The sequence below is a fragment of the Vanessa tameamea genome, chromosome 4 (assembly GCF_037043105.1).
Source record: "Vanessa tameamea isolate UH-Manoa-2023 chromosome 4, ilVanTame1 primary haplotype, whole genome shotgun sequence".
In the NCBI taxonomy this organism is placed as follows: Eukaryota; Metazoa; Arthropoda; class Insecta; order Lepidoptera; family Nymphalidae; genus Vanessa; species Vanessa tameamea.
The window spans coordinates 7,518,719-7,544,014 of NC_087312.1; the positions used below are offsets into that span (position 1 = coordinate 7,518,719).

Below are 25,296 nucleotides of genomic sequence, written 5' to 3' on the forward strand. Positions count from 1 at the left end.
GAATATTAATATTAACGTTTATTTTTCGTTTATAACATATTTTTCTAAATCACAAAGACTTATAAGGTATGAAACATTTATATTGATAAAATTAGTATATATTATATAACGGACTAAAATGGTGCATCATAAATGGTCATTAAAGGCAATCTCATAGAGAGATTAAAATAGTTTTTATTTATACCATTTTTTTTAAATCACGAAGATTTATAAGAAATGAAACACTTATATTGATAATACGACTTCACAAATATCGGCTGAAATCTGAGATTGTGATTGATGTGAAATTTGCAATAAAACTAAAAGTGGCCCGCGGTGACGGCGCGGCGCGCTCCTCCGCGATCCACTCGGTGATTAGATAATGCCAATTCTAAAGGATTCTCGGCTTCAAGATATGCATCGGATTGTACTGCTTTCTTTTCGTTTACATACATTCATTTCGTATAAAAAATTTCGAAATTGTAATATTAAAAACAAAAAACTTAAAATGATTTCGAAAACAGACAGTCTTTTTAAATAACTTATTTTACCATAACATATTATGTTATTTATTATTTCTTAATATTATCTATTAAATAGCGGAAACCTCATCCATTCGCATTATAAAAATATTTTAATACAATCGTAGAAATACTTGTATAAAAAATCAAATGACATATTTCGAGTAACGTTGATGTTGCTAGCACCGGAACGGCATAATTAACTACGGTACCCTCCGTATAAGCTGCAGTAATCACTTAAGCCACACCTATCTTGATGCCATCATTTATCAGCAACATTAAGGGTGATTCCCGCATACGATCATATTAATAACTCCAGTAAACTAAACTTTAACTTAAACAAAATTCAAAAATAAAAGCATCGTTTCTTTAATTTTATTAATAACTCCAGTAAACTAAACTTTAACTTAAACAAAATTCAAAAATAAAAGCATCGTTTCTTTAATTAAGTACATACATAATCTTGTTTGTTAACCACGACTTTATTATAAGCAAACGGCGGACTTGACGTTTCGTCAGTTATATTCTTATAACAGAGTAGGTAGTCAGTTAATAGTTAGTTTCATAGTTAAGTCGTAGGTATAATAACAGTAACCTCTTATGCAACACTCATAGAATAACTGAAGGAAATTTAAATTACAAGATGACATACATATGTATTTCATCCCATTTTTTAATATAAACCTTGCTAATCTCTCAGTATTGATGTTGAATAGCAATTTATTGGATCTACTAAGTGGTGGGATTTGTGGGTTGGTGGTAAGACTTTCTACAAGCTCGCCCGGATAGGTACCACCCACACATTACTTATTTCACCCCTAAACGGCACTACTTATTATTGTTGTGTTCCATTTTGAACTCCTTAGTTATCAAAGTTGAGGGTGCATTAGCGATGTATTGAATGAGTAATATTTCTTAAAGTACCAATGTCTATGGGTGGACGTGAACGCTTGAATCAGACGGTCCATTTGCTAGTCCGACTTAGACAGTTGTAAAATAAAAAACACTACTAAAATAAATAATGATTGAATTTTGTTTCCATTTAATAATCTATAATCATATATTTTGAAGCAATCATATTTAAGTTTACATCTCACAATTACTTGGCCTGTCATAAGTTCAAATGTTTGGATTGTTTATTTGAAACGAAATCTTTTTTATTGTTTTAGACACGAGCGGTCAGCGCCCCAGCGCCGTCAGCGACGTCAGTTTTTGCGAAGGAACATGTATGTATATACTTTAACAATGAGTTTGTTTTTTTTATATTATAAAGAGCAAATGTTTTTACACACCAAATAATTCTTCTATCTAGGTCGTTTGTTTACTTTTTAAATTTGGTATTTTCGTCACGAATAAAAATGTCTTAAAAAATAAAAAAAATAGGCAAAGGCTGTGTTTTTCTATACTGCACTCTTTGATAAAATGATATAACATAGTATCATTACGATTTTTGTATATTTTTAAATTTCATGTAGAAAAATTAATATCACGGTAAAGTTTACAATTAATATTTTGTTAAGAAGACTTAAACTCAGAGCAACCTAATTATTTAAATAATCGAAAATAAATGAAAAAATATGTATCAGTTATTACGCGTTTTGCCCCCTAAGTAGTGGCATTAGGGTGATATATTGCAGTATATACCGTTGTCGCATATGAAGCTCATGAAATTAGTTATTATTTAATTTAAAATTGTACATCGTATTACCTAAGAACGTTATCGATCGATTCTTGTGTCTATAATTGAAAGGGGCAAAAATACCTCATTTAGTGAGCACCATACAGATAAAGACAATTTCTTGAAAGCTAAATACTCAGTTATTAGTTCGGTGGAGTAGAATAGTTATATCTCGCTGTCATTGTTGACAACAAAGGCCATAATCTGACATAAACTCTTCCAGCGTTGCGACTAAATTTTAAAATCTTTATGAGACATGGTTAGCTTTTGAAATGTAGTTGCTACTATGATCCATCCACATTAACAGCGTGTTAAACTTTGACATTAAAAAATAACTTAGACTAAGACCTAACTTAAGACATGAAATAAAATTTAAAGATATTGCAAATAAAAATATATTTACAGTTAAGTATTGTTATTTCTTTCCACAAACGAATTCGTAATATAACTATTTTCATAGTTGTTTCAAATCCGCTCAACTTGTAATCGTAAAATAATTCATTCTCTGAGCAAAATAATCGGATTAACTGCATTACGGAAAATTGTATAACGCAATGCATTTGCTCTGCGCCTACGCACACTTTGTGTCACTTTCACAAAATTATGTCGCGCCTACAACTTGCGTGTTTGATCTCACATAAACATACTTGAGTTAATCATGGCGTTTCACTGTTAGCTCGTATATTATATTCTTAGTGTAATGCTACCTTTTTGAACGTAACCTACTTTTTTGTCCTAACTTTAAATAATTATAGTAATTGTTTTACAAAGATCGGTGTACTTACGTCCTCTCTTTTAAGTTAACAACATCACTAGTCGTTAGTATCTTTTTCAATATAGGCTATCAAACACTTTTTTTTGCAAATCGGCTTGGTAGGTCTTGATATTTACACGTTTAAACAAACTCATTGGCTTTATAATATAGGTACCTCTATATTATTATATATTATATAACTTCCAATTAATATCGCTGTTGATCAATAATTTATATGATTTAAAAAATATAGAGCCGAAATGGCCCAGTGGTTAGAACGCGTGCATCTTAATCGATTGCGGTTTCATACCTAGGCAAGCACCACTGAATTTTCATGTGCTTAATTTGTGTTTATAATCTCGTGCTCAGCGGTGAAGGAAAACTTTGTGAGGAAACCTGCACGTGTCTAATTTCAATGAAATTCTGCCACATGTGTATCCACCAACCCGAATTGAAATAGGCTCCAAAAGCTTCTCCTCAAAGGGAGAGGAGGCCTTGGCCCAGCAGTGGGAAATTTACAGGCTGTTAATGTTGTGTTGATCATAAGTAACAGTCGAGATTTTTACACATTTGTTTTATGTTTATGTTTTGTTCTTTTCAGGGAGGTACTCGCTCAGTGAGCTACCCGGGTCCAGGAGGTGGAGGCTCGCGTCTGGATTTGTGTTACGTGGCGGAACGTATGCTCGCACTCCACCTACCAGACAGAGATGCCCAAGCAGAGGCCCAGGCTGCTCATATGCTGAACAATAAACATGGTGAACATTACATGGTTAGTATACAGGACATATTATGTAATTTTGATCTCAATGATTTCTTTAACTTGGATTTCTATGATTTATGTATAGATATTTTTTCTACTGGTTAACGTGTAATAAAAAATCTAGTTGTACGCTGCAATGAAGCAAATCATCGTAAAATGTGTTGATCAAATTCGAAGCCAACATATCACAAATTTTTTGTTACTTCAATATTATAAGTATTTAATTGTTCTTTCAGCTTAAACCTAAACTTTTATGCACTAGACCAGCACCAAAGTCACTGCATTTGATAATATTAAATAATTTCTAAATTTTATTCAACTTCAGGTATTTGAAGTTAGTGGCAACGATAGTAGTGGCGATGGTCGCACGGCACGTGGCGTGTTTGGTCGTGCGCGGTCACTGGGCTGGGCAGGAGACCTGGCGCCGCCACTTGAGCGTCTTTGCGCCGCCTGTAAGCACATCGAAAGCTGGCTGGCAGCACATCCGAAGAATGTCGCGATTCTACTAGCTTGGTTAGTAACAATATCTTAAAAACAACGCTAATAAATAAAATACTTTAATTTAACATTAAAAGTAAATTCTATCTATACTATTTCTATCCAGCATTGAAATATAGTCTACCGCTCAAATTTTTAAACTATCTATTATAGTTCACTAATTCAACTATAAATTAAATATAATTCAAACATTTTAGGGGTAATCGGGAGCGCCTAGGAGTACTAGTGGCAGCCTACATGCATTATTCTGCGATTTGCGGTGCTCCGGAACACGCGCTCGACCGCTATGCGATGCGACGCTATCTCGACGACAGAGTCCCTGTTTTCCACCTGCCTTCCAATAAACGGTACTTAGAAAAGCATCATCAATTAGCACACAACCTTACTTTGATGACAATACTCCTAACTGATCTCACATCCACGATAATCCTTAGAATTGCACGCAAAGTTATTTGTTAATTTAATATTCTATTTTATTTTATAATCTACACATTAATAAAAGTTTTCATTGTAACAATTTTATGGCTGCATGTTATCTAAAGTATTATATCTACAATCGTCGAAAGACTTACACGAAATCGGTACTTACAGCTTTATAGATCTATAAAAAGAGTTAAGCTACCTCAAACTCATCAGTATTCCGCTCTGCTTCTCCCGCCGTTCACCTAATGAGGCTGTGGCGCGAGCGTTACTTATAACTTATAATGTGGAATATGCGCAGCCTTAGTCGCAAATATTCCTAACTGACTTGTTCTGTATTGTATGAAAGTTAAATATATTGCAGTAAGCTACGTTTGTAGTTATTTATACTGTTACATACCAAATATGTACACAGTGCTCACTAAACTGTCCATGGCCCACTTAGTTTCAAGTATAAATTGGCGATCTGTTATATACTATACAACTACAGCAGATATTGACTGTAAATTTCTTGAATTAATTCATTTTGTGGTCGGTTGAAGTATCGGTTAAATGGTATATCAGTTGATGCGGTAGTGGGAACACCTATTTTCTATAAAAATACATACATGCATAAATGTGCTAATTTTCATGATAATCGGTCAAGCGGAGTCGAAGTCTATATATCCTGAAGATACTTAGATACTACCACCATACTACCAACAACAATCTTTATACATATAGCATAAAATCTTGTTTCGGTGAGAGTATTGTATCTATTATAAGAGACAATTATTATTTATGCTAATAAAAATTTAGTCGACGGAAAGTTTTCATACAAACTTTTAGTGATAATCATACAGTTTCAAATTCGAATAAGTAACGGTTCCCATCACGAGTATTTACATTTTTAACCACTCGCAATTTCCGATTTTCGTCTGTCGAAAACAATTTTGGCAAGTTCAACGAGATGCTGGCATCGTAATTATAAGTTCCATTAAGTATTATTAGAGTGCACGAGAAGGAATGAATTTCTCAACTCTTACCGTAGGTTCGGGCAGTTAATGACTTGATTACCGCCAATAAATAAGAACAATAACATATTGGAAGGAATTTCAATTTCTTTGCCTTAAATAGAAACAGTAATTTTTTTAAATATTCTTTATGATGTTCTAACTTTTCAAAGTTCATTGACGGCAACTTCGTCTAATTTATTTATTTGATCTCAACAATCTAAGTACGATAACATTATTTTAAAACGTTATTTAAAAGATCACACACGTGATATTTTGCATACATTACTACTATGTAATTCTCTATAGTTAGGCCACATGTATTCCGGCTATATATTATTGTCCTGTGAGCTATTTAATGTAACAAAGTTTTTGGTTCTAGATACATAGACACGTTTGCGGGCTTGCTGGCTGGTCAGATCCGAGTGAACGCGGCGCCACTGCATCTGACGCATGTGAGCGTGGCCGGCTCACTGGCAGCGCCGACCACTCCAACAATCGCCTTCCTGAAGATATACGAAAACTACAACTGCGTCTACACGTCAGGTATGCTCTAACTCTGAGGATATATTAGATAGATATTTTGGATACGTAAACGATATTATATATCGATTTTTATTCTAGGATTGTACATGGTCAACGGCGGTGGATGGACTGTAGGTGTGGGTCGGCTTGCACTACGAGGTGACGTTCTGGTGCGCGCGTATCGGAGACCTGCGCATGCGCATACGCACGCGCACAATCCTCAACGACACCTGGTCTTCGCCTGTCAGTTCCACACCTGCGCTGTTGCGGACCACACCCTCTCTTTTACTAAGCAACAACTTGACCACGCTGTGCACGGTAAATCTTTGGCACATGCCCTCCCTGCTTACTTAGTGACTGTAATAAAACTATCGACTAAATACACTAATAATACGCACTCTTTGATTTTTCACTTTTAATATTCCTCTAGTTTTAAAAGGGTGAGGAAATGCTGAATTATTGTTTTTATATATTATCAAGGTGCCATGATAAAACATAATATTTAAATATAATGATTAATTTAAATTTTGTGGTAAAACGTAAACACATAAACATACATTTTTTTTATGGAGTTTGTTGTCGGACGAGCATATATATATATTTCAATTTTCAGCAGTTCAACACTGACAGTATTCTTACTTTGTCCTTGTAAATAGATAAGTGATAACCCATATTACTTAATTGTAGATAATTGTATGATAAGAGACTCCAATTTTATTCGATTGCAATATTAGACAGTAAAACAATTCCAACAGTATACATATACTCGAAATACCTATTGACATTCCTCTCTTCAAACAGACCTGTCGTTTCCGAGCGACGGAGCGGTAGAGCTGGTGTTCGCTCGCGGCGGGTCGGGCGGCGCGACACCCGCCCCCACCCCCGCGGCCCCGCTGCGTGCGGCGCCCGACGCACTCGCTCGCGCCGACTCGCTCGAACATCTGCGACCACTCTCTACGATCACCGATGATGATCCAGGTAAGCTCCTTTTACTGAATAAAGCTATTTTAACTCGAAAATTGGTAAGAAATGAAGTAACCATACCGTGAGCCTATTACGATCATTTTACTTAAAAAATGTTTCGAGTTTAAATTGGTTCCGTACGTTGAACATCGATGTTTATTTTATTTATAACAAATGATGCAAGTCACTACACATAAAAAAAGTAAAACTTTGTCGCTTTTTTCTTCTAAAATCTCTTTTAATAAAAGTTTTGAGGCAATTTCTATAATCATATACTATACTGTTAATATCCGTTATTTTAAAATGTAAATGAAAATATTATGATTTCTCGTCACAATTTAAGTGATAATTATGGCAAAATAAAATAATTTATAATGTGATTAAATCATGGTTAAATAAAAATATCGTTTAAATGTCATGTTAGATTGGAATAATATATGGAATAGTACTGTTGAACGTTGAACTTGAACATTAGAGTAAAACTTTTTACAACAAGAACTCTGCTCCGCGGTAGTTAACTTAAGTTTTATTAGCTTCACATCCGTTGCTTGCTGTTTATTTTGGTTGAACTGAGTCGTTGAACGTTCACCATCCTAAAAGACACGTACCGCAATGATATTACGCCTGACAAATCATAGATATATATTTTTAACATAACATAATATTTTGTCAAGGAGTTAACTATTTCACTAGGTAACTGTGTTTATCCACGTACAGACGCAAGCAATATCATATTGGCCTGTTAAGAATATAAAATATATTTTTGTTTTTTCATTTCTTGATAACAAATTATTTATTCGGATTATTAACAATCACTAACACCAAATAATAAAGATATAAAAAATACTGTTAATTGTAATAGCTAAGTGTAATGATTAATTTATTACTTAACAAATCATTGATATCATTATAAAAATAAATAAAAAAAAAAACCATAGTATTATTATGTTATTATAAATGTTAAATTATTATTAATATCAAAACAAAGTTATATAGATGAAATAATATTAATTATTAATTAACCTCGAACTATAAAAGAAGAATGATTTTCTTACTAACGAAGGGTTAGCAATAGGATGCAAGAAATCAACGATTTGCAAAATGTTCTACTAACTCTCATAACATATATAGTAAAAATATCAACTATTCCGCTATTGTTATTGAGAGTATTACATAGTTATGTTACCATCAATATAATATGTACTTATATCTTTCGTATTGTTCAACAATTATTAGCAATGCAATTAACATTATTCGAAGAATGACTTAAACTCCTACTTTCCCCTTTAGCATAAAGCTCGTCTTAGAAGTGTGTACAATAATAGCCCAAGGGGTCAGGATCCTTTCCTAACTTTCACATCGCAAGCGCCTGTATCGTTGAGCTATTGTGCCTTTTCAGATTCAAAAACTATATGGATACAGTCTACAAAATTTTTACATTTTATTTACCTCACCCTTGTTATATTACCATGGATTATTATAGAAATACATCTAGAAAACTAATAATAATTCGTGAAAATATATAAAAAAATTATTTTCCATACGGATATAGTTTATGATAAAGTGCTACCATCATATCCATCGAAGATTTCTTAATTAAACAAAACCGGACACCGCAATGGCCCACATCTGCATGAGTGGAAATGTATAGTGTCGACATGTCATTATAATAGTTGACAAAGCTGTTAGCGGTAGTGTAGCAGTTGCAGGTGCGAAGCTATTTTAGTGATGTTCGCCGCCGCGCCGCGCCGCCCGCCCAGTCTCACGCCGACACTAATCAGTGCGCCACGAATATTATCTATTTCGTAAATCCTCTTTTATCAGTGATAATATATTATCAACACAATGACACACATTTATACGAAAATATAATATAATAATAGAAACAGTTGAATTACGATAACACATCGAAGTGAACATCGCTGGATCAGCTGATTTATAGTTTTGTTGTTTTTTTTTATAAATCTGGTAAGTAAAGCTGATTATTTCAAAGATATATTAAATATTTCTATTACATTACTAAAGTTTAGCTGTAGTTGATCTCAGAAATGTCGATGAAAATAGCGACTTCAATTTGAATTCTCAAACAATTGTTAGTAGCACATTATGTCAAAAATAAACGAGCACAACTCGCGTAAGAGTTGAAAGACGTAACGAAATTAGTTACATTATACAATGGTTACTGTCAGTGGTCCCAGCTATGGTGAACGGATTTTATTATTCGAGTGTTCAATCGGATGGCGTTCCGCTGTCACGATGCGGCCGCTTAATTGACCACCGTGGCGTATAGCTGATGGAGGTCCATTCACCCATCAGATGTGCCCTTAATTGTTCCACCGATTTCCATTTCACCATGATCCACCGATCACCATCCACTTATCACCGATCACAGTCTTACTAATATAATAATTATTCATAATGTTTTCTTAAATTTTGAAATAAGTTTCGGTTAATTCAAGTCCATTTTATTTCATATAGTATAACTAGTATGGATTTACACACTACATCGAAATACTTATATGTCTTGTGCTATTGTACATAGTATAAGTACATACATTTAATTATTATAAAAAACCTGTATGAATTAATCCAATCGAATGAGTACTTATTAGCGGAGACGCAAACCTGTTATGCATTATAATTCGTTTTTGTACTAGTATATTACTAAGTAACAAATTGTCATGATTTGTAAATAATATTTGCAGTTTAAATTTCGTCGTGGTTAATGTTAATTTGGACAAATGATGTCAAACAAGCAATTATGCATAGATATGTCGTTTATAGTATACATACAAACTTAAAGGATTTAAAAAATGTGTTTTCTATTATTTCTGTTAGTTTTTCTTAAGCTGTTAGATATTCTTTAAGCATTTGTCGCTTTCGCCATCTGCCTAGCTCATGGGTTGACTGTTTGTTGGTAGACAATAAAATTAAATAAATAAATTTTATAAACAGAAATAAAATATGAATCCAAAATCTAAATTTTTATGGAGAAGGTGTAGGCTTATTCCACTAAGCTGCAAGGTTATAAGTGTGCCAGAATTTCATCCGTCACACACAGTTTTACTGCCAACCACGAAGGGAATATAAACATATAAAATTCATCAATGTTTGTGTAGACTTTAACTCGTGATCTTAATTTAAAATTCACGTATTAAACCTTATTGAAATACTACATATTTATGTTTATAGTTTTGGTGATACGAATTTGAGGTTCCAATTTTAAATATGATTAGGAAAAAAGTAATATTAATAAGTAATATAAGCCATTTATTAATGTTTAAAATAAACTACGATGTTTTACTAAATAAACAATAAATTTCAATTTAAAATAAAAGTGTATACAGTACGATGTACTGTTGAAATTATGAACATTTGTAATCAATACATACAACGAAGTTGTCAATGAATAGTAAAACCGAGCGAAACACGACGAATATAACGACAACTGCATTTTTCATTGAAGCTCAGCCTCACACTAACCTAGCAGTCATTAATTCTAGTGCATTACTTGTACACGTCTCGTCCCGTCTCGATTATAACATGTGTGTCACGACGCTGCTTTCGTTTTCAATTAATTATAGTTTATTAAATGACAATTAATCTTTATCTCGAATAGGAGGTACTTTCATTCATTTTCTCTGTATTTGTATGCAGTTTGTCGAACCGGTTCAATGATTGATATAAGCAATGACTGTCCTAGAAACAGGTGAGCGAAACACTGATAATAAGGATTGTTAACTGTATTTCCATTTTAGTTATTTTGTTTGTAATACTCGTAATGTTTTGACAAGCTTAGAATGTTACTTGTATACTTATAAAATAGTGTCAGATTATGAAATGTTACAAGTGTTACTGTTTTAATTAAATGTTTGTAAGTTTAATGTTAAAATTACAATGAACTCAGTTAATCGAACAAGTCGTTAATTTAGCAAAATATTTATAATCATTTAAATATGATATAAGAAAATTAAATTCAATAATTTATTATCAACGAAATTTATGAAAATATAAATTTTAATTTTAATACCGTATGATTTTTTTTTAATTACTATTTGTAATCTCATTATAATCATTGTCCACTAAAAGTTATGTTATTACCTTATTAACTTCGTAACTTTGTTGTAAATTAACATAAACTTGAATATTACCTTATCCATTACGAAAATCTTGAAACGAAGGACCATATATTTTGAAGATGTGATAAAAATGAATATTTCGCAAAAGGAAGACACGTGAACCGGTTTTGAACTCGAAGTTCGACCGACGGACGTAGAGTGGTTTTGGGATAAGGTTGAGTAATAATGCAGAGCTTAGAGTTTCGTAGAAACACAAGGTGGAGCGCCGCGATGACATCATTGGAAGCCGTCACGAACGCACGCTCACCTTCGCGCAGATTACGGTCTAACCACGGAATTTTGTTCAAATCATTAATGCCCATTACAATGTAGAGTCCGACGCCACATTACACTTTGCCGAAAGACGTCTGATACATTTACAATTTGTACAGATGAGCCCTGCGGCTTTATTTATTGACACAGACTATATGTACGTTAGTTTATTTTCGTTATCTATGTTACGAAATGTACGGACTAAAGCACACTCTAATCCCAGAAACAGCCAGACTTCATTAAATCTTTTTACATTAGATAGTCCGTTTATTGAGGGAAGTCATAGAGGTATAACCCAACTGACCCCAACGAGAAAAGCAATAACCATTAACAGCTGCCAATTTGGCTCACTGTATCCCAATGAACTCATCAACTATCAACTCAATATGTTTGAAACCGCATAGCCCAGCATGTTATATTTTAAAAAAAAACCACGTACATGTTTCCACGTGATAGGTACACAACCAAAAAAATAAACATGTTTTAAAATGCCTTTTGCCGGTAGACAGTAGTAGTGTCACACAGATTGATCTTTTAAAATAAATTTAATGCCAAATGCGGCCTTATTACGCATTTCGATATCTGTGAATTACTAGCCGAACCCGCGGCTGTGCCCTCACAACATTCAGTTTGTGACAAATATCCTTCATCTGACATTGTGTAATTTTAAAGTTTATTTATTTATATTAATTAACATTAAAATGGAAGCCGCAATTATTGAGGGTCGAGACTGTTGGACTACAAGTTCGATCCCACAGCTTGCATTGACTTTTCGAAGTTGCAAATCAAATCAAATCAAATCAAATCAAAAATCTTTATTCAATATAGAAGTGTTTACACTTGCTTATTGATTGTCAAAAATCTACCACCGGTTCGGAATTTAGCACCTCGGACCTGAGAAGAACCGTCCGTGCGTCCGAATTTTTCACCATTTCCAACTTATATTTGATATAAAAATCTGCTGTTGTGCCATATTTATTAAAAGAGAGATAAATAGGCCCGCGTACATTTTTCTGTTTGCTAAAAACAATTTTTATATGCATAATTTGATATTCATCATCAAGGATCATTTTTCAGCGACCGCAGCTCGCTTTTTCTCCTGGTTTGTTCCACCTTATTTCAGGTTAAAATCTTAACATTTTTGGAATTATACACAGCTAATATTACTCCTGGATAAAAAATGTTTCTGATTATAAATACATTACTAAATTTCGTTCAGTAGACTTTATCGATTACAAAAAAAAAATGTCTTTATGCTATCAAATCACTATACAAAATCTCATATCAATCCCTTGCTCTGAAAAACAAAACAAAAACAAACAATTATTACAATTATCCGATATAAAAGTAACCTGTGTTCTATTCCAGACTATAATATTTAGTCTGTGCTAAATTTCATTCGGATTACTTCTGGCGTGATTGTGTAATAGTCATCCGCAAATTTATAAACAAATTTTATACTTACAACTACTAACTAGCGAATACTCTGGATCTAATTTGATGTTACAGTTAAATAGAGCAATGTCCCTTTCAATACCCGTGTAATCAATAATCTCCAACATGAGACATCCGAATATCATGGTCACGCTAATTTTCATTAGTTAACGAACAACGGTCGTCATAAATTAATCATAGTGACCTTTGCCGGGTTCATCATTAATAACCGTAGACATGTTTTCGTGTGCTCAGCGGGAGATTTAAGAAAATATTTTATTAATTTGCAATGACATTATTTTTAATACACTCTGTATACAAGCGTCTCGTTTAGACAGTGAGTTGCTTAGGAACCAGTTTCTTAAAACTTTAAGTTCTCGAACCAGCTGTGTAAAATAATTTATTCCTTAAAAGATCCAGCTACATAAATTGAAATACTCATATACTTATAGCTTATATATATTTTCAAATAAAAATATGTTATTTGATATTTTGCATCAAACTATAGTTTTTATGTATTTTTAGTTCATATTAAAATATAGCAAATGGTGCATAAGAATTGGCAGGTCAAGCGTCGCACATCCTCTTCCTGCGTCGGCGAAGCGCTGGCGTTCATTTCGTAAGAGTATCCCTCGCTTGACGGTTACCGTGTTATTTTTGTGAAGATCACAGAAATAACCGTATCTTCCCTATAACATCTCGATGGTGACGGTCACACCGACGTTGATAACTTTATGCTGATCGCGTTATTGACAACTTTATATTTAGATTTGTTTCGAATTAAAATCCTGATTCTAATTTGAATATTTTCACGAATTCCGAGAAGTAGAAAATGATCTTCGATACTTATTAGTGATGAAGACACACATACATTAAATCGCGGGAAAATGCCATTTGATCTCTTTTATCTATTTCTTTTGAATTATCGTTTAAATTATATCTTTTATGTATTTTGAGCATAATTTTACCATAAAATCAGTTTATTTATACGTTTAGGTAATAAACATTTTAATTTATATATATAATTTAAGTTGTAAATACGTAAGACATGTTTGTGACCGCAATTTACATTCCAATTTTTAATTTTCCATCACTTCATAAGATACATAAGATGTGATTACAGTGAAATAAAAAAAAATCCAAATACAACGCACCTACCTATGAGGTCTTTTTCACCCTAAAAATACACTTAAGCACTAAAAACATATACTACAGATCTAAATTTAAGGACCTTAAGCAATAAAATTTATGACAAAATTATTGAAGTTCTGAGAAAAACTGGCGTATGGGCTATAATCGCTCGTGTGTATTGTAACAAAGCAGTTAGCAAAGTACTTTACAGTGTACACATTCATATCCAATGATCTGATCTTGAATAGATTATAATAACAAAAAGGTACGTCTTGCAAAGGACATTTCCTTGTTAGGCATTGCCTTGAACCACAAACCTGTATGGAGTCTTCGATAAAATTGTTTGTTATCAAGACTCGACTTACGATTCACGCATAGATACAAAATAAACTATAATAATAAAGTATATTTTATTATGTAACGACATTTTAGCGACAGCATCCTGGGTTTTTTGACATAATGAATAATATTTACATTTTACCATTTAATAAAAAACTACTTCAAAAAATATAAAATAAAAAATAACAGTAAATACGAAAAATAATTTAAACTGTCTGAAATTGGTGCCAAATGTTCGTCGCAAAAACGCAACCACGCGTCGAAGATTAGAACCTATAGAACCTCTTCTTTTTAAAGTCGGTTTTTGTGAACTAGCATTTAATAGGTCAATTAGCGATTACAGGACGTTTTTAAGCATTGTTTAGTTTGCTTTTAAGGATAACTAGTATTTACTTTAATTAGCATTAATGTAGTAAGGAATGTTAAATAATAAATTAATCACGAAGTAATCATTACAATCTATTGAATGAATAAGAAAGAGTCTTTGTGACATTCCGTGAGACAACGGTGACGGCCGGGATATGGGTAACGGGAATCAAACACAGTCCTTTTAGGGATGTTGTCTGGCTAGCCAAGTACTTTTAACTACTGCTACTCAATGCTAGCAATAAACAGTTAATAAACAGCGAGTGTACTTACTACAAGTTGTAACTTCCATTAAAATAAAACTGTTTACATTGTAATGTATTTAAGACAATTCGTCCGGTCTAAGTTCATCATTTTAATTTTAAGCTGAAACTGAAACCTGAGTGCTTGATTTTGCAATTTTCTCTTTCGTAATATTAGAAACTTTGATAACAGGTGACAATAACGGCAGTGCAGAGGGTTCGGGCTCCGGTGGGGAAACGGGCGAGGGGGCGGAGGCTGCTCATACGTTCGGTCCTTTGGACGGATCCATCTACGCGACAGTAGTACGCGCGGGCGGCGGACCGTCCTCTCCGCTCAGCGCATCAATGGATTCAGGCATATCGTCGGCGGGTCGGCGTGCCGCCCCCAGTCCGCCCGACGAGCTGGACGCGCTGCTGGGCGATATGCTTAGAACAGTGAGAACTCTACCCGATCCGCCGCCAACGCCGGCTCCTCAGTCGCACGCCGACCGCGCTCCTGATATACCGTATCACGCGCGCGCTGACTCCGCGCCATTTACTTACGGAGCACCCGGTTTGCGGCCTGGCATGCTTCGCGCTTCAAATCGCCTCGCCAGCCCCGAGCTGGTACGTCGAGCTCTCGGCAGTGACCGAGGATATCGAGCAATCGAAGACGATGATGACGAGCGCACCGTAACTCCGGATCCTCAACGAACACCACTATCACCGCGCACCCTCCGAAAATTTACTCATGATGACATCACAACTACAACGACTACTACCATCCCACCACCAGCTTCACCCGTACGCAATGGAAAGTGAGTACAACTGTCGTATTTTTTTTAAATCTATACATAACATAGTCAAGTTTTACATAACTTTAACTAAATGTAGTAACTATGTTTTACTTTAACATGAATCATTGATTAAGGGATTTTAGTCTTAATTTCCTAGAAATATAGTTCAAATAAGTGTTTATAAATAATTAGTTTTTTTTATTATTCTGGATAGATCTTTGTTAAAATATGTAATACAAATTGTGCAATTATATTAGAGCATTTCGGAAATAAATTTCCAAATAATAATTGCTTGCGCATGTGTTTATAGAGTCTTCGTTATAAATGAATATTAATATAATGAGAATGGTTTAAATCTAACCCATATAGTAAATGAATAGCGTATAATTAAAAGAAGGGGAATTTGGTGGGAGATATAAACATGTGTTCCTGTGTTGTGGGCGTGGAGGCCACGCGCCCGCCGCCTACAACTGTTTACGTTTAAAACCTTACATCGATATTGTATTTTTAGCGAAATCAATAACGTTATTTAACTAAATGTTTTTTCAAGGTCTACTTAATGGAACACATACATTAGATACATATAAAAATGTATAGGTACTAAAACATTCAATACAAATTCACCGATATTGTTACCATTAAAATTGTACAGATCTCAGATATTTAGTATTACAGATAATATTTGCGTCTTGACCAAATTAGGCGTTAGACTCGTGAGAACAAACAAAGGCAGATAATGTTTCGTTCAGCTAAATTTCGACATACATGGTATTGAGTCTGACTGAGCAATAACATTGTGGACGCTTGGTTAATTTATTTAGTCGCGTTCCGCTCGACCCACTTCACTGTCAATGAAGAAGTGTAATGAAATATATCCCATAACCAATCTCGGCAATTACGTCGCGGGACACTTGATCAATTGATCATTCTTATGTTCCTGTAATTGTATTACAGAACATTTTGTTAGATTATACATAAATAACAAGCTGTGACGTACGTGTGATACTAATTTGACAAATTTACACAAACCACAAACAATTTTCATTATAATTAAAAAAAATTGAACAATTGCAAATTTTAAATTAAAACATTGATTTGAATGTACGACTATAATCTTATTCTTTGTACGCATTATCATACGTTGATATTTATATATCAATTTAAATAAAATATATTATTATTTGGATCGAGTTGTTTTTATCAAATAGCAGGTTGAATACTTAAATTGTAATAGGTTTGTATATATAGAGTATTTTTATTGCAAAAGCAAAAAAAAGTCTATATTATTTTACATATCATTATAGTAACCTGTTTAGCGTTTGCCGAAATTTATCGCTATCTTCGTAAACGTAACTTCTTATCTATTGATTAATTTTGATACAAACCTATATAAATCAGACCCGAAACTCTTTTTTTATACCAGATTTTCCGGACAATATTTGAATACTTATTTCGTATCATTTAGGAAGTTAACACTGTTGGGCAAAGGACTACTGTCCTCTTAAGATAAGGTTTTCAACTTATCCCACCTCGCTGATATTTAATATATGTAACGAGAGGAATTGTAAAACAAAAATGAATCATATGAAATAGGAGAGATGCTTGTCCTATTTTGAACCCGCAATCTTCGGTTAAGAATTAAGACGCTGCAAGTTCGTTAGAATATTGTTAAATATTTTTTCTTAGCGTAGTCGATATAATAATATAAAATGATCGTTGTTAGCTCGTTGTTAATGTGTAAGACTGGAAAACAAAGACGCGTATTGCGACCCCATTGCGGTAACAAGTAATAACAGTAATTTACTCCACGTTCTTGTTGACATGCATGATTATAAACATTATATGCGATACATCTTTGCACTCCGCGGGCGGTCCTTTGTTTTCTTAGTAAGATCATCGAAAATACCTTTCATAGTATCAGGGATTATATGCTCTACAGACTATAAATCAAAAACGTTAAAGAAAATGTGATGTTAAATTATTATGATTTTTTTTACTTAATAAAATCGAGATAATTATTTTAATAATGGTAATTTTCAATCATGCTTATTATGATTCAAAATATTTATTATGTATTATATAAATAAACTTATTTTTTTTTCTGGTTTAGTTAGGTGATCACCATCGCTCATAGATTAAGAAATATAAACCATTCCTATCAATGCGCCGCCAACCTTGGTAACTAAAATGTTATCCCTTGTGCCTGTAGCTGGCTCACTTATCCTACGAAGCGTAAAACAACAGCACTGAGTATTGCTATTTGGCGGTAGAATATCTGATTAGTGGGTGTTACCTACCTAGAACGGCTTGCACAGAGGCGTAGACCTGGTTGCTCGGTGGTAGAACCACAAAAGTTAGTTAGTATTTGATAACAATGAACGTAATATTATGTATAATTTTGAAGTCGTCTTTTTTCTTAATATAAGTAGGTATCTGTAATCTGTGTTTATTTTAATAAAAAAATATAATTATGTTCCTAATAGTAATAAACGAAAATGACGTAGACATTAAATATTCATTTAACTGACCACTAGATTTATTCTTTGAATCGTGTTCCAAGTTTGAAACAAAATACATACACCAATTGTTCTATTTTCAAGACGTAGCCAATTCTGTTCGAAGAATGTACAGTATTATTGTTATCATTGGTTGTTATTCAATTAACGCCCACGGGACTTGAGCCGCACGAACCCACGCAGACGTATCACCTACGGTACCTTTTTATTATTATTAAACAGACCATGCGACTAAATTACTAACAAAAAATTCAAGGAACATTTTAAAGCTAGTAATAATTTATAAATCAACGTAAATGTCTTAAGTTTTGAAGGTCTCTAGTATTAGGATTAAAGTATTTTAGTGTTATGTTCCGCAACATTGCAGCGGCCAACCGAAAACGGTTAAACTGGCTCGCGAATTATTTATGTGGCGCCTATTCGATCGATAAATTTAAAAGCTAATCAACTATTAAATATGTTAAAATAAATAGCAGCGTTCTGAACCGTAGGCTCTAATTAAAATAGATTATGTCTTAGTTTAAACGAGATCCGGACGTATACCCGTTATTAGTACGTCATTAAAAACTAGACATATGTATGAACACATTTACCTTATGAATGTTACAAATACGTTTATAGATAAATTTCGAGCGAAAGTTGTCTTTATTGCCATCATTTGAATGTTGTGGTATCATTTGAAATATGTATGAGTTTAATTTAAATTGTATTTTAATATGTAAGAAAGTACCTCGTACTAGACGATCAAATAATCCGAGACCTATTATTTGGAACATCGCGTTATTCAATAGCAGTAACTGGCAAGTGAGTGAAATTAAATCGCAATTTGGAATTGGTGCGGTTGTGGTGTGCGATTGCGTCGCCGCCGTGACCCAAACAAGTTGCTATTTCGAGATAAACGTCGCCATAAACGGCTTGTCCGATCATGCATTGACGCAGACCTCATAAATACAGTTCTCTACTTTCTAATAAACGCTGCTTTGTTAACTCTCTAATCCCATCAATCATTAATTTCTTAATAAAAAATGAAATTACGTAATCTCTGTCTAATTATGTTTTAATTTATGTTGACAACTTGAGTGCCCACTTAGAAGTATTGCATCAATTATTTCAAGGTCCATACCATTTTTATTTGTTTAAATAGATTTGTAAGCTAAAAAAACATTATTAGGGTATTATTATATCAATTTATCTATGTATTGATTGATGAATTCAGTTTTATTTGATGCAAAATTCAAAACAGGCGACTATAATTGGTTAAGGTTTGAAAAAAAATAAGGTCGATACAATATTTATCGATATTTATGTGAACAGATGGTTGAATGGCGATGCGGAATGGATAGAGCGGCCTCCTAGCAGCGCTAGGAAACCCGAAAACGGCACATGGCGTTCTAATAGTACAGTGGGCTGGCAAGACTTTAATACAATACGTAGAGAGCCGAGAAGATCTGAAGGTAATAATGTGGAAGGAAACTCCGGCCTCACCTGGCTACAGAGACAGCAACAGAAATTAAGAGAGAGGAAAGAAGCTAGGGAAAGGGTCGCTCGACTGCCGCTCGAGTGGGACGCGCCTTCCCGACACGTGCGCAGATCAGCCAGCCATCGGTATGAATATTTAGTACCTATTCATATTTTAGCTGTTTACTTTTTTTTATCATAATTGCTATATTTTCACAAATATAAAATTTGATTAAATAGTGTGGATGGATATACGAGCGACACTACAGCGTTTGCTGATGACGACGATGACTTCAGTGTACCGCTGCATGTCAACACGCGCACTCCTCTCAGGACTGACAGCATAAGTCCACAGGCTCCAGACAGGTATTACGACATTTATGTTATCCTTATTATATGTACATCTGCACGATTTTGATCATGAGGACTACTTATAGAGTCTCATCAACTGTGCAGAACATACTATAGTACAAATATATACGCAAACGTATATATCCCTTCTATTACTTAACTCTCGTAATCTGATGGAACTGGAGGGAGTTTATTTGGGATTTAAAGTCAGGAACAGTAGTACTCCTGTGCCTGTGACTTTAGGGATAGGGGGCATTGAATAAGGACAACCATAAATTAGTTTTTCATGTATGTGAAGTAGGAAAAGACTGCCAATCGGTAGTGAAGTAGTGATGGGAAATAATCTCCTACTTCTTCTCTTTAAAAGAAGACGAATTGTCTAGATAAAGAACATTTCTCGGATCTATCTTTAATTTTTTTATAAGAATACATAATTTATTCCGAATATATATGTTAGATTTTATATTAATAAATTAGTGTTGTTTCGTTTTCAGAACCTCATCTAAAAAAATCATGTATGAAAAGATGACGTTGCGCGAGTGGAGTACGAGCAGTACCCCGACAAGCACACAAGCGCCTGGTCTACTGTCCCTTGCGGAGCCAAACAACAATGATACCATTGTAATTTATTATTACTATTTTAATAATTTTAGTTCTGAATAATAAAAACATAATGTAAAATTTAAAACATAAAGTAATAGTCCTTAGAGTGCACCCTTCAAGTAATATAATTTGATTATTTTCTCAGAGCCGCGAACGGTCGGAAAGTTGGTCTCGAAGCTCGTCACGCGCGGGCACACCGGCGTTCCCTACACATCCGCGTACACCGTATCCACCTACACCCACTCCCTCGCTAAGCGCACGACCCCCAAGATCGCCCACCGTCTCCAGGTAAACATAATGATAATTATCATAATCTTATTTGTGTTAAATATTGTATGTCTTATTTAAGTGCATCATATAATTTTTAGTGTTAACTTAATTTAGTTACGCTGCTTTCTCCTTTAACCAAGTAAGTAATTGCAGAAAAGAGCGAGAAAGCAGCCCTGAATCCGAATACCGAGTCTACAACGGTGTAGGCACCGCCAGCACCGGCTCGCGGCGCTCCAGCGTGAGCGCGACCGAGCCGCAACACGTCGCTCCGGACCGCGTGCGCTTCGCGCGCGATACCAGTCACTACTGGTACAAGCCGAATATTTCGAGGGATGACGGTAAATACAGTTTCTGTTCAATAAAGTAAAGAGAACAATTTATATTATAGACTATACTTTTAAACCAAACTAAATGGAAGATTTTTATTTTTCCTTGTTTTATGTTGCAATTTTACAACATATGTTAATTGTCCAGCGCAATTACGTTTACTTTTTGTGTTACTATGTTTCAGTATTTTGACCTCGCTTCTTTAATTTACAGCGGTGGCAGCGCTGCAGCAGCTAGACGAAGGCGCTTTCATAGTGCGCGATTCCAACTCGTTCCCGGGCGCATTCGGGCTGGCGGTGCGCGCAGGCGGCGCGGGCGGCGTGCGACACTTCCTCGTGGAGCCCACGGCACGCGGTGTGCGCCTGCGCGGGTGTCCAGACGAGCCCGTCTTCAGCTCGCTGTCCGCACTCGTATACCAGCACACCGTCACACCACTCGCACTGCCCGTACCGCTCAACTTACCCGACAGGTGATTAGTAAACTCTATCTGTAATCTAATCTTCAGTATTTTACATGCTTAAAATTTAAAAAATATTTAACAAAACATTATAAGTTACTAAAAATTTACTCAATATGTTAAGTACCATTTAAATAGTTCATGTTAAATTGATTCCAATATGTCGTTTGATCTCGATAGAGACCCTTGGTCCGGCGGCAGTGCGAGTGCCGCGGCGCGCGCTCTCCTGGCGACGGGCGCGGCTTGCAACGTGCTGCTACTGGGCTCGGAGAATACTGAAGCGCTTACCGGTCCCGCTGCTGTCAAAAGGGCAGTCCAAAACATTCTCCAGAAAAAGGCAAGTAACGTTTTATCAACAAAATTATATTATAAGATTTATAGATAAAATAATATTATTTTTAATTTTTTTACTTTGTATCTTGTAATGACGGTGTAACACTTTTAATTTAATCCTAATTTATATCATTTGCTCATTAGACGGCGGCTCACGTGGTTCACTTTAAAGTGTTCGGAGGTGGCATAACGCTAACAGACGCAGCTCGCAAGCTGTTCTTCCGCCGACACTACCCCGCCTCCGGCGTCTCTTACGCAGGCCTAGACCCCGACGAACGTAGATACACCCATGTGGATGGCGGGACACAATCCGAAAAGTACATGATTTATTTTATTTTGTATGCATAAAAGTCCTGTCTGTTATGTAATGTAATCATTATATAATAAATTACCATAAATTGAAATCAAAAAATATTCTTTAAAATCATCATTTTGATTGCCATCGTCAATAGTTGAGAGCGAAAAAAGGGGGATATCAACTAATTGAAGCACATTTGATTGCATTATTTTTTCATTTTTCAGGATCTACATAACTATTGTGGTAACTTTTAAGCAGTATCAGTCACGTTATGTTCTTTAACAAAAGGTATTTTCGCAGACGTATATACGCGTTCGTGGCGCGCGCGTCGTCCGGCGCCGACAACCAATGCCACGTGTTCGCGGAGCTCGAGCCCGAACAGCCTGCCACCGCCATCGTCAACTTCGTCAACAAGGTCGGTCTTATTATGAACTCATAACAAATGTTAAACTAATTAACGTATTATTAATGACGCGCTCTAATTCCACCATTAATTTTTACTGTCAACGTACTTAAAGAAACTATAAAAAGTAGCAGCCCTTATGCCACAGCTGGGCTAAGGCTTTTTCTTTTGAGCAGAATGTTGAACTTTTTCCAACACGCGGCTCCAATGCCCGTTCGAGGATACAAATATGTCAAATTTCTGTCTGACACATATGGGTGTCCTGGCGTTGTTTTACTTTACCGCCGAGCACGAAATGAATTATGAACACAAATAAGGCGTATGAAGATTCACTGACGATTGCCTGGTTTGAATCCACAATCCTTAGTTAAGACACACCTGCTCTAACCAGCGGCTCAAAGAAACTATACTAACATTATTTTGTATTTTGTTACAGGCTCTTCTCGGAAACTCGCAGAAGAGGGACATTATTTAATATGGTATATAAATCGCAAATCCAAAACGAGGTAGATCTCTCGTCCCATCGTGAACTAACAATACTCACTTTTATGTGTCAAACACGAAGACCGATCACGATTCTTATTCCACAAATGAAATCACAATTTCGATTTTCTATTGTATTCCACTATCTATAAAATAAGGTGTATTTAGTTTATGATATATTGGTTTTTATAAATTATTTTCAAAGATTATGTACGCTTCATATTCACCAAGTACGTTGTACTACTATAATTTTAATATAATAACAAATAAATATATATATTATATTAATAATTTAGTATAGAAAGAAACTAACTAGTCTCATCATATTATTTAATATAGATTAGAATCGTGCGTGCCTAACATTACTGTGTTAATGTTTATTATGATATGAGATATAAGTCCGTAGTAATTTAATCAAATTATGTTCAAGATATAGTTGAGAACAAACAAACATACGAACGGCTGCCTGCCTACTACAAGTACAACGAATTATCAAACAGTATATAAGTACAATATTGTCTAAATAAAAACTTGTGAAACATTAATCATATTACGGTCACGACGTTGCTTTTAAAAAGCTGAAGCAGAAGTCCAAATAATTCCATCAAAATAATTTTAAGACGACAACAACACAATTAGAATATGCCTTAAGATTTTGTCGTAGAGCTTCGATAATTAAATTTGTGGTAAATACAGTTTAATGCTATAAATAAAATGCCTTAACAGTGATCTAATAAGTATAGTTAAATATAACATAAAATTTTAATGGTTAAATTATACCCAGTTAATTTAACATATATATCTATAAAGAATGAAATAACTGCTGTCAAATGTATTTATTGGTTATAATAAATCATTTAAAATTATTTTTGATGTTTTATTTCTATATAATATACGAAATATTTTTTTAAGATTTTTATTTTTCGTTAATACCTATGTTTCTCTAAATAACAACAATTTAATATTATTGTTATAACGGAAATTATAATTAAAAAAAACTTATATCCTTATTGTAAATTAATAAAAAATCAAAATGAAAATATATCAAATAATTGAAAAATAGTTGAATTGTCTTTGCTTTATATATATTAGTACCCTGTCCTAACAGTTATTCAATTTTTTACAGATGAGGCAACGTCATTTCTTGATTATCGATTAGATTATCGGCACTAATTGATACATAGCATCGATTATCAAATTTTGAATTTAAAAAAATCCTTGATTGTATGAATTTTTTATTTTGTTGACGCTTTCTTTGCATTATTAATTACTGTCTGAAGAAAAAAAAATGTTAACTTAATTTCAACTTTGCAAGTTTTTATAGCAAATATCGTAAAAAATAATTATCTACTTGTTGGTCGTTGCAATAATATATATGACTATAAACATAAATATTCATTTTAAAACACACTGTTTTGCATACATATTAAGATCTTGTATTGTGACAAATTTCTGTCTGTCTGTAGACTTTTTTGTAAATTTAGGTGAAGACTCTACATTGGCGAAAATTTCATGTCGAAAGACTAGAAAGAGCCGAGATGGCCCAGTAGTAGTAGTAGTAGTAGTAAAACGCTTGCATCTTAACCGATGATTACGGGTTCAAACCCAGGCAGTACCACTGAATTTTCATGTGCTTAATTTGTGTTTATAATTCATCTCGTGCTCTGCGGTGAAGTAAAACATCGTGAGGAAACTTGCACATGTCTAATTTCAACAAAATTCTGCCACATGTGTATCATCCAGCCCGCATTAGAGCAGCATGGTGGAATATGCTCCAAACCTTCTCCTCAAAGGGAGAGGAGGCCTTAGCCCAGCAGTGGAAAATTTACAGGCTGTTAATGTAGGTAAATATTTATTGTAATTAATACTGTAAATATGAATAAGCTTGTTCAATTTTCGATATAAAATCCCTCAATTAACTTCTTTTCAAAATATTTAGGTATGTACGATTGTTTAATTTATATATTTTTATTAATATTTGACTTTACAGATGTAAAAGAAATCTCCTATAATGATTAACATACAATG

The 25,296-nt window shown here is 34.2% G+C and overlaps 2 protein-coding genes across 8 annotated transcripts in view; one reads left to right on the forward strand and one right to left on the reverse strand.

Annotated features, from left to right (window-relative positions):
* LOC113394298 (tensin-1) overlaps positions 1-24,134 on the forward strand; it is a 94,933-nt gene extending 70,799 nt beyond the window's left edge. For all 7 annotated transcript variants that reach the window (XM_026631544.2, XM_026631547.2, XM_026631546.2 and 4 more), the window contains 18 exons: positions 1,670-1,726; positions 3,534-3,701; positions 4,018-4,205; positions 4,388-4,537; positions 5,985-6,148; positions 6,227-6,445; positions 6,929-7,105; positions 15,187-15,790; positions 19,600-19,890; positions 19,984-20,109; positions 20,589-20,715; positions 20,843-20,985; positions 21,121-21,305; positions 21,508-21,763; positions 21,932-22,088; positions 22,229-22,401; positions 22,683-22,797; positions 23,222-24,134. In XM_026631544.2, the coding sequence (XP_026487329.2) occupies positions 1,670-1,726; positions 3,534-3,701; positions 4,018-4,205; positions 4,388-4,537; positions 5,985-6,148; positions 6,227-6,445; positions 6,929-7,105; positions 15,187-15,790; positions 19,600-19,890; positions 19,984-20,109; positions 20,589-20,715; positions 20,843-20,985; positions 21,121-21,305; positions 21,508-21,763; positions 21,932-22,088; positions 22,229-22,401; positions 22,683-22,797; positions 23,222-23,260 (3,339 nt within the window). In that variant the 3' untranslated portion in view covers positions 23,261-24,134. The remainder of the gene's footprint in view (positions 1-1,669; positions 1,727-3,533; positions 3,702-4,017; positions 4,206-4,387; positions 4,538-5,984; positions 6,149-6,226; positions 6,446-6,928; positions 7,106-15,186; positions 15,791-19,599; positions 19,891-19,983; positions 20,110-20,588; positions 20,716-20,842; positions 20,986-21,120; positions 21,306-21,507; positions 21,764-21,931; positions 22,089-22,228; positions 22,402-22,682; positions 22,798-23,221) is intronic.
* The window catches only part of LOC113394492 (probable RNA methyltransferase CG11342), a 212,952-nt gene that overhangs the window by 50,197 nt on the left and 137,459 nt on the right, over positions 1-25,296 (reverse strand). The window lies entirely within an intron of this gene.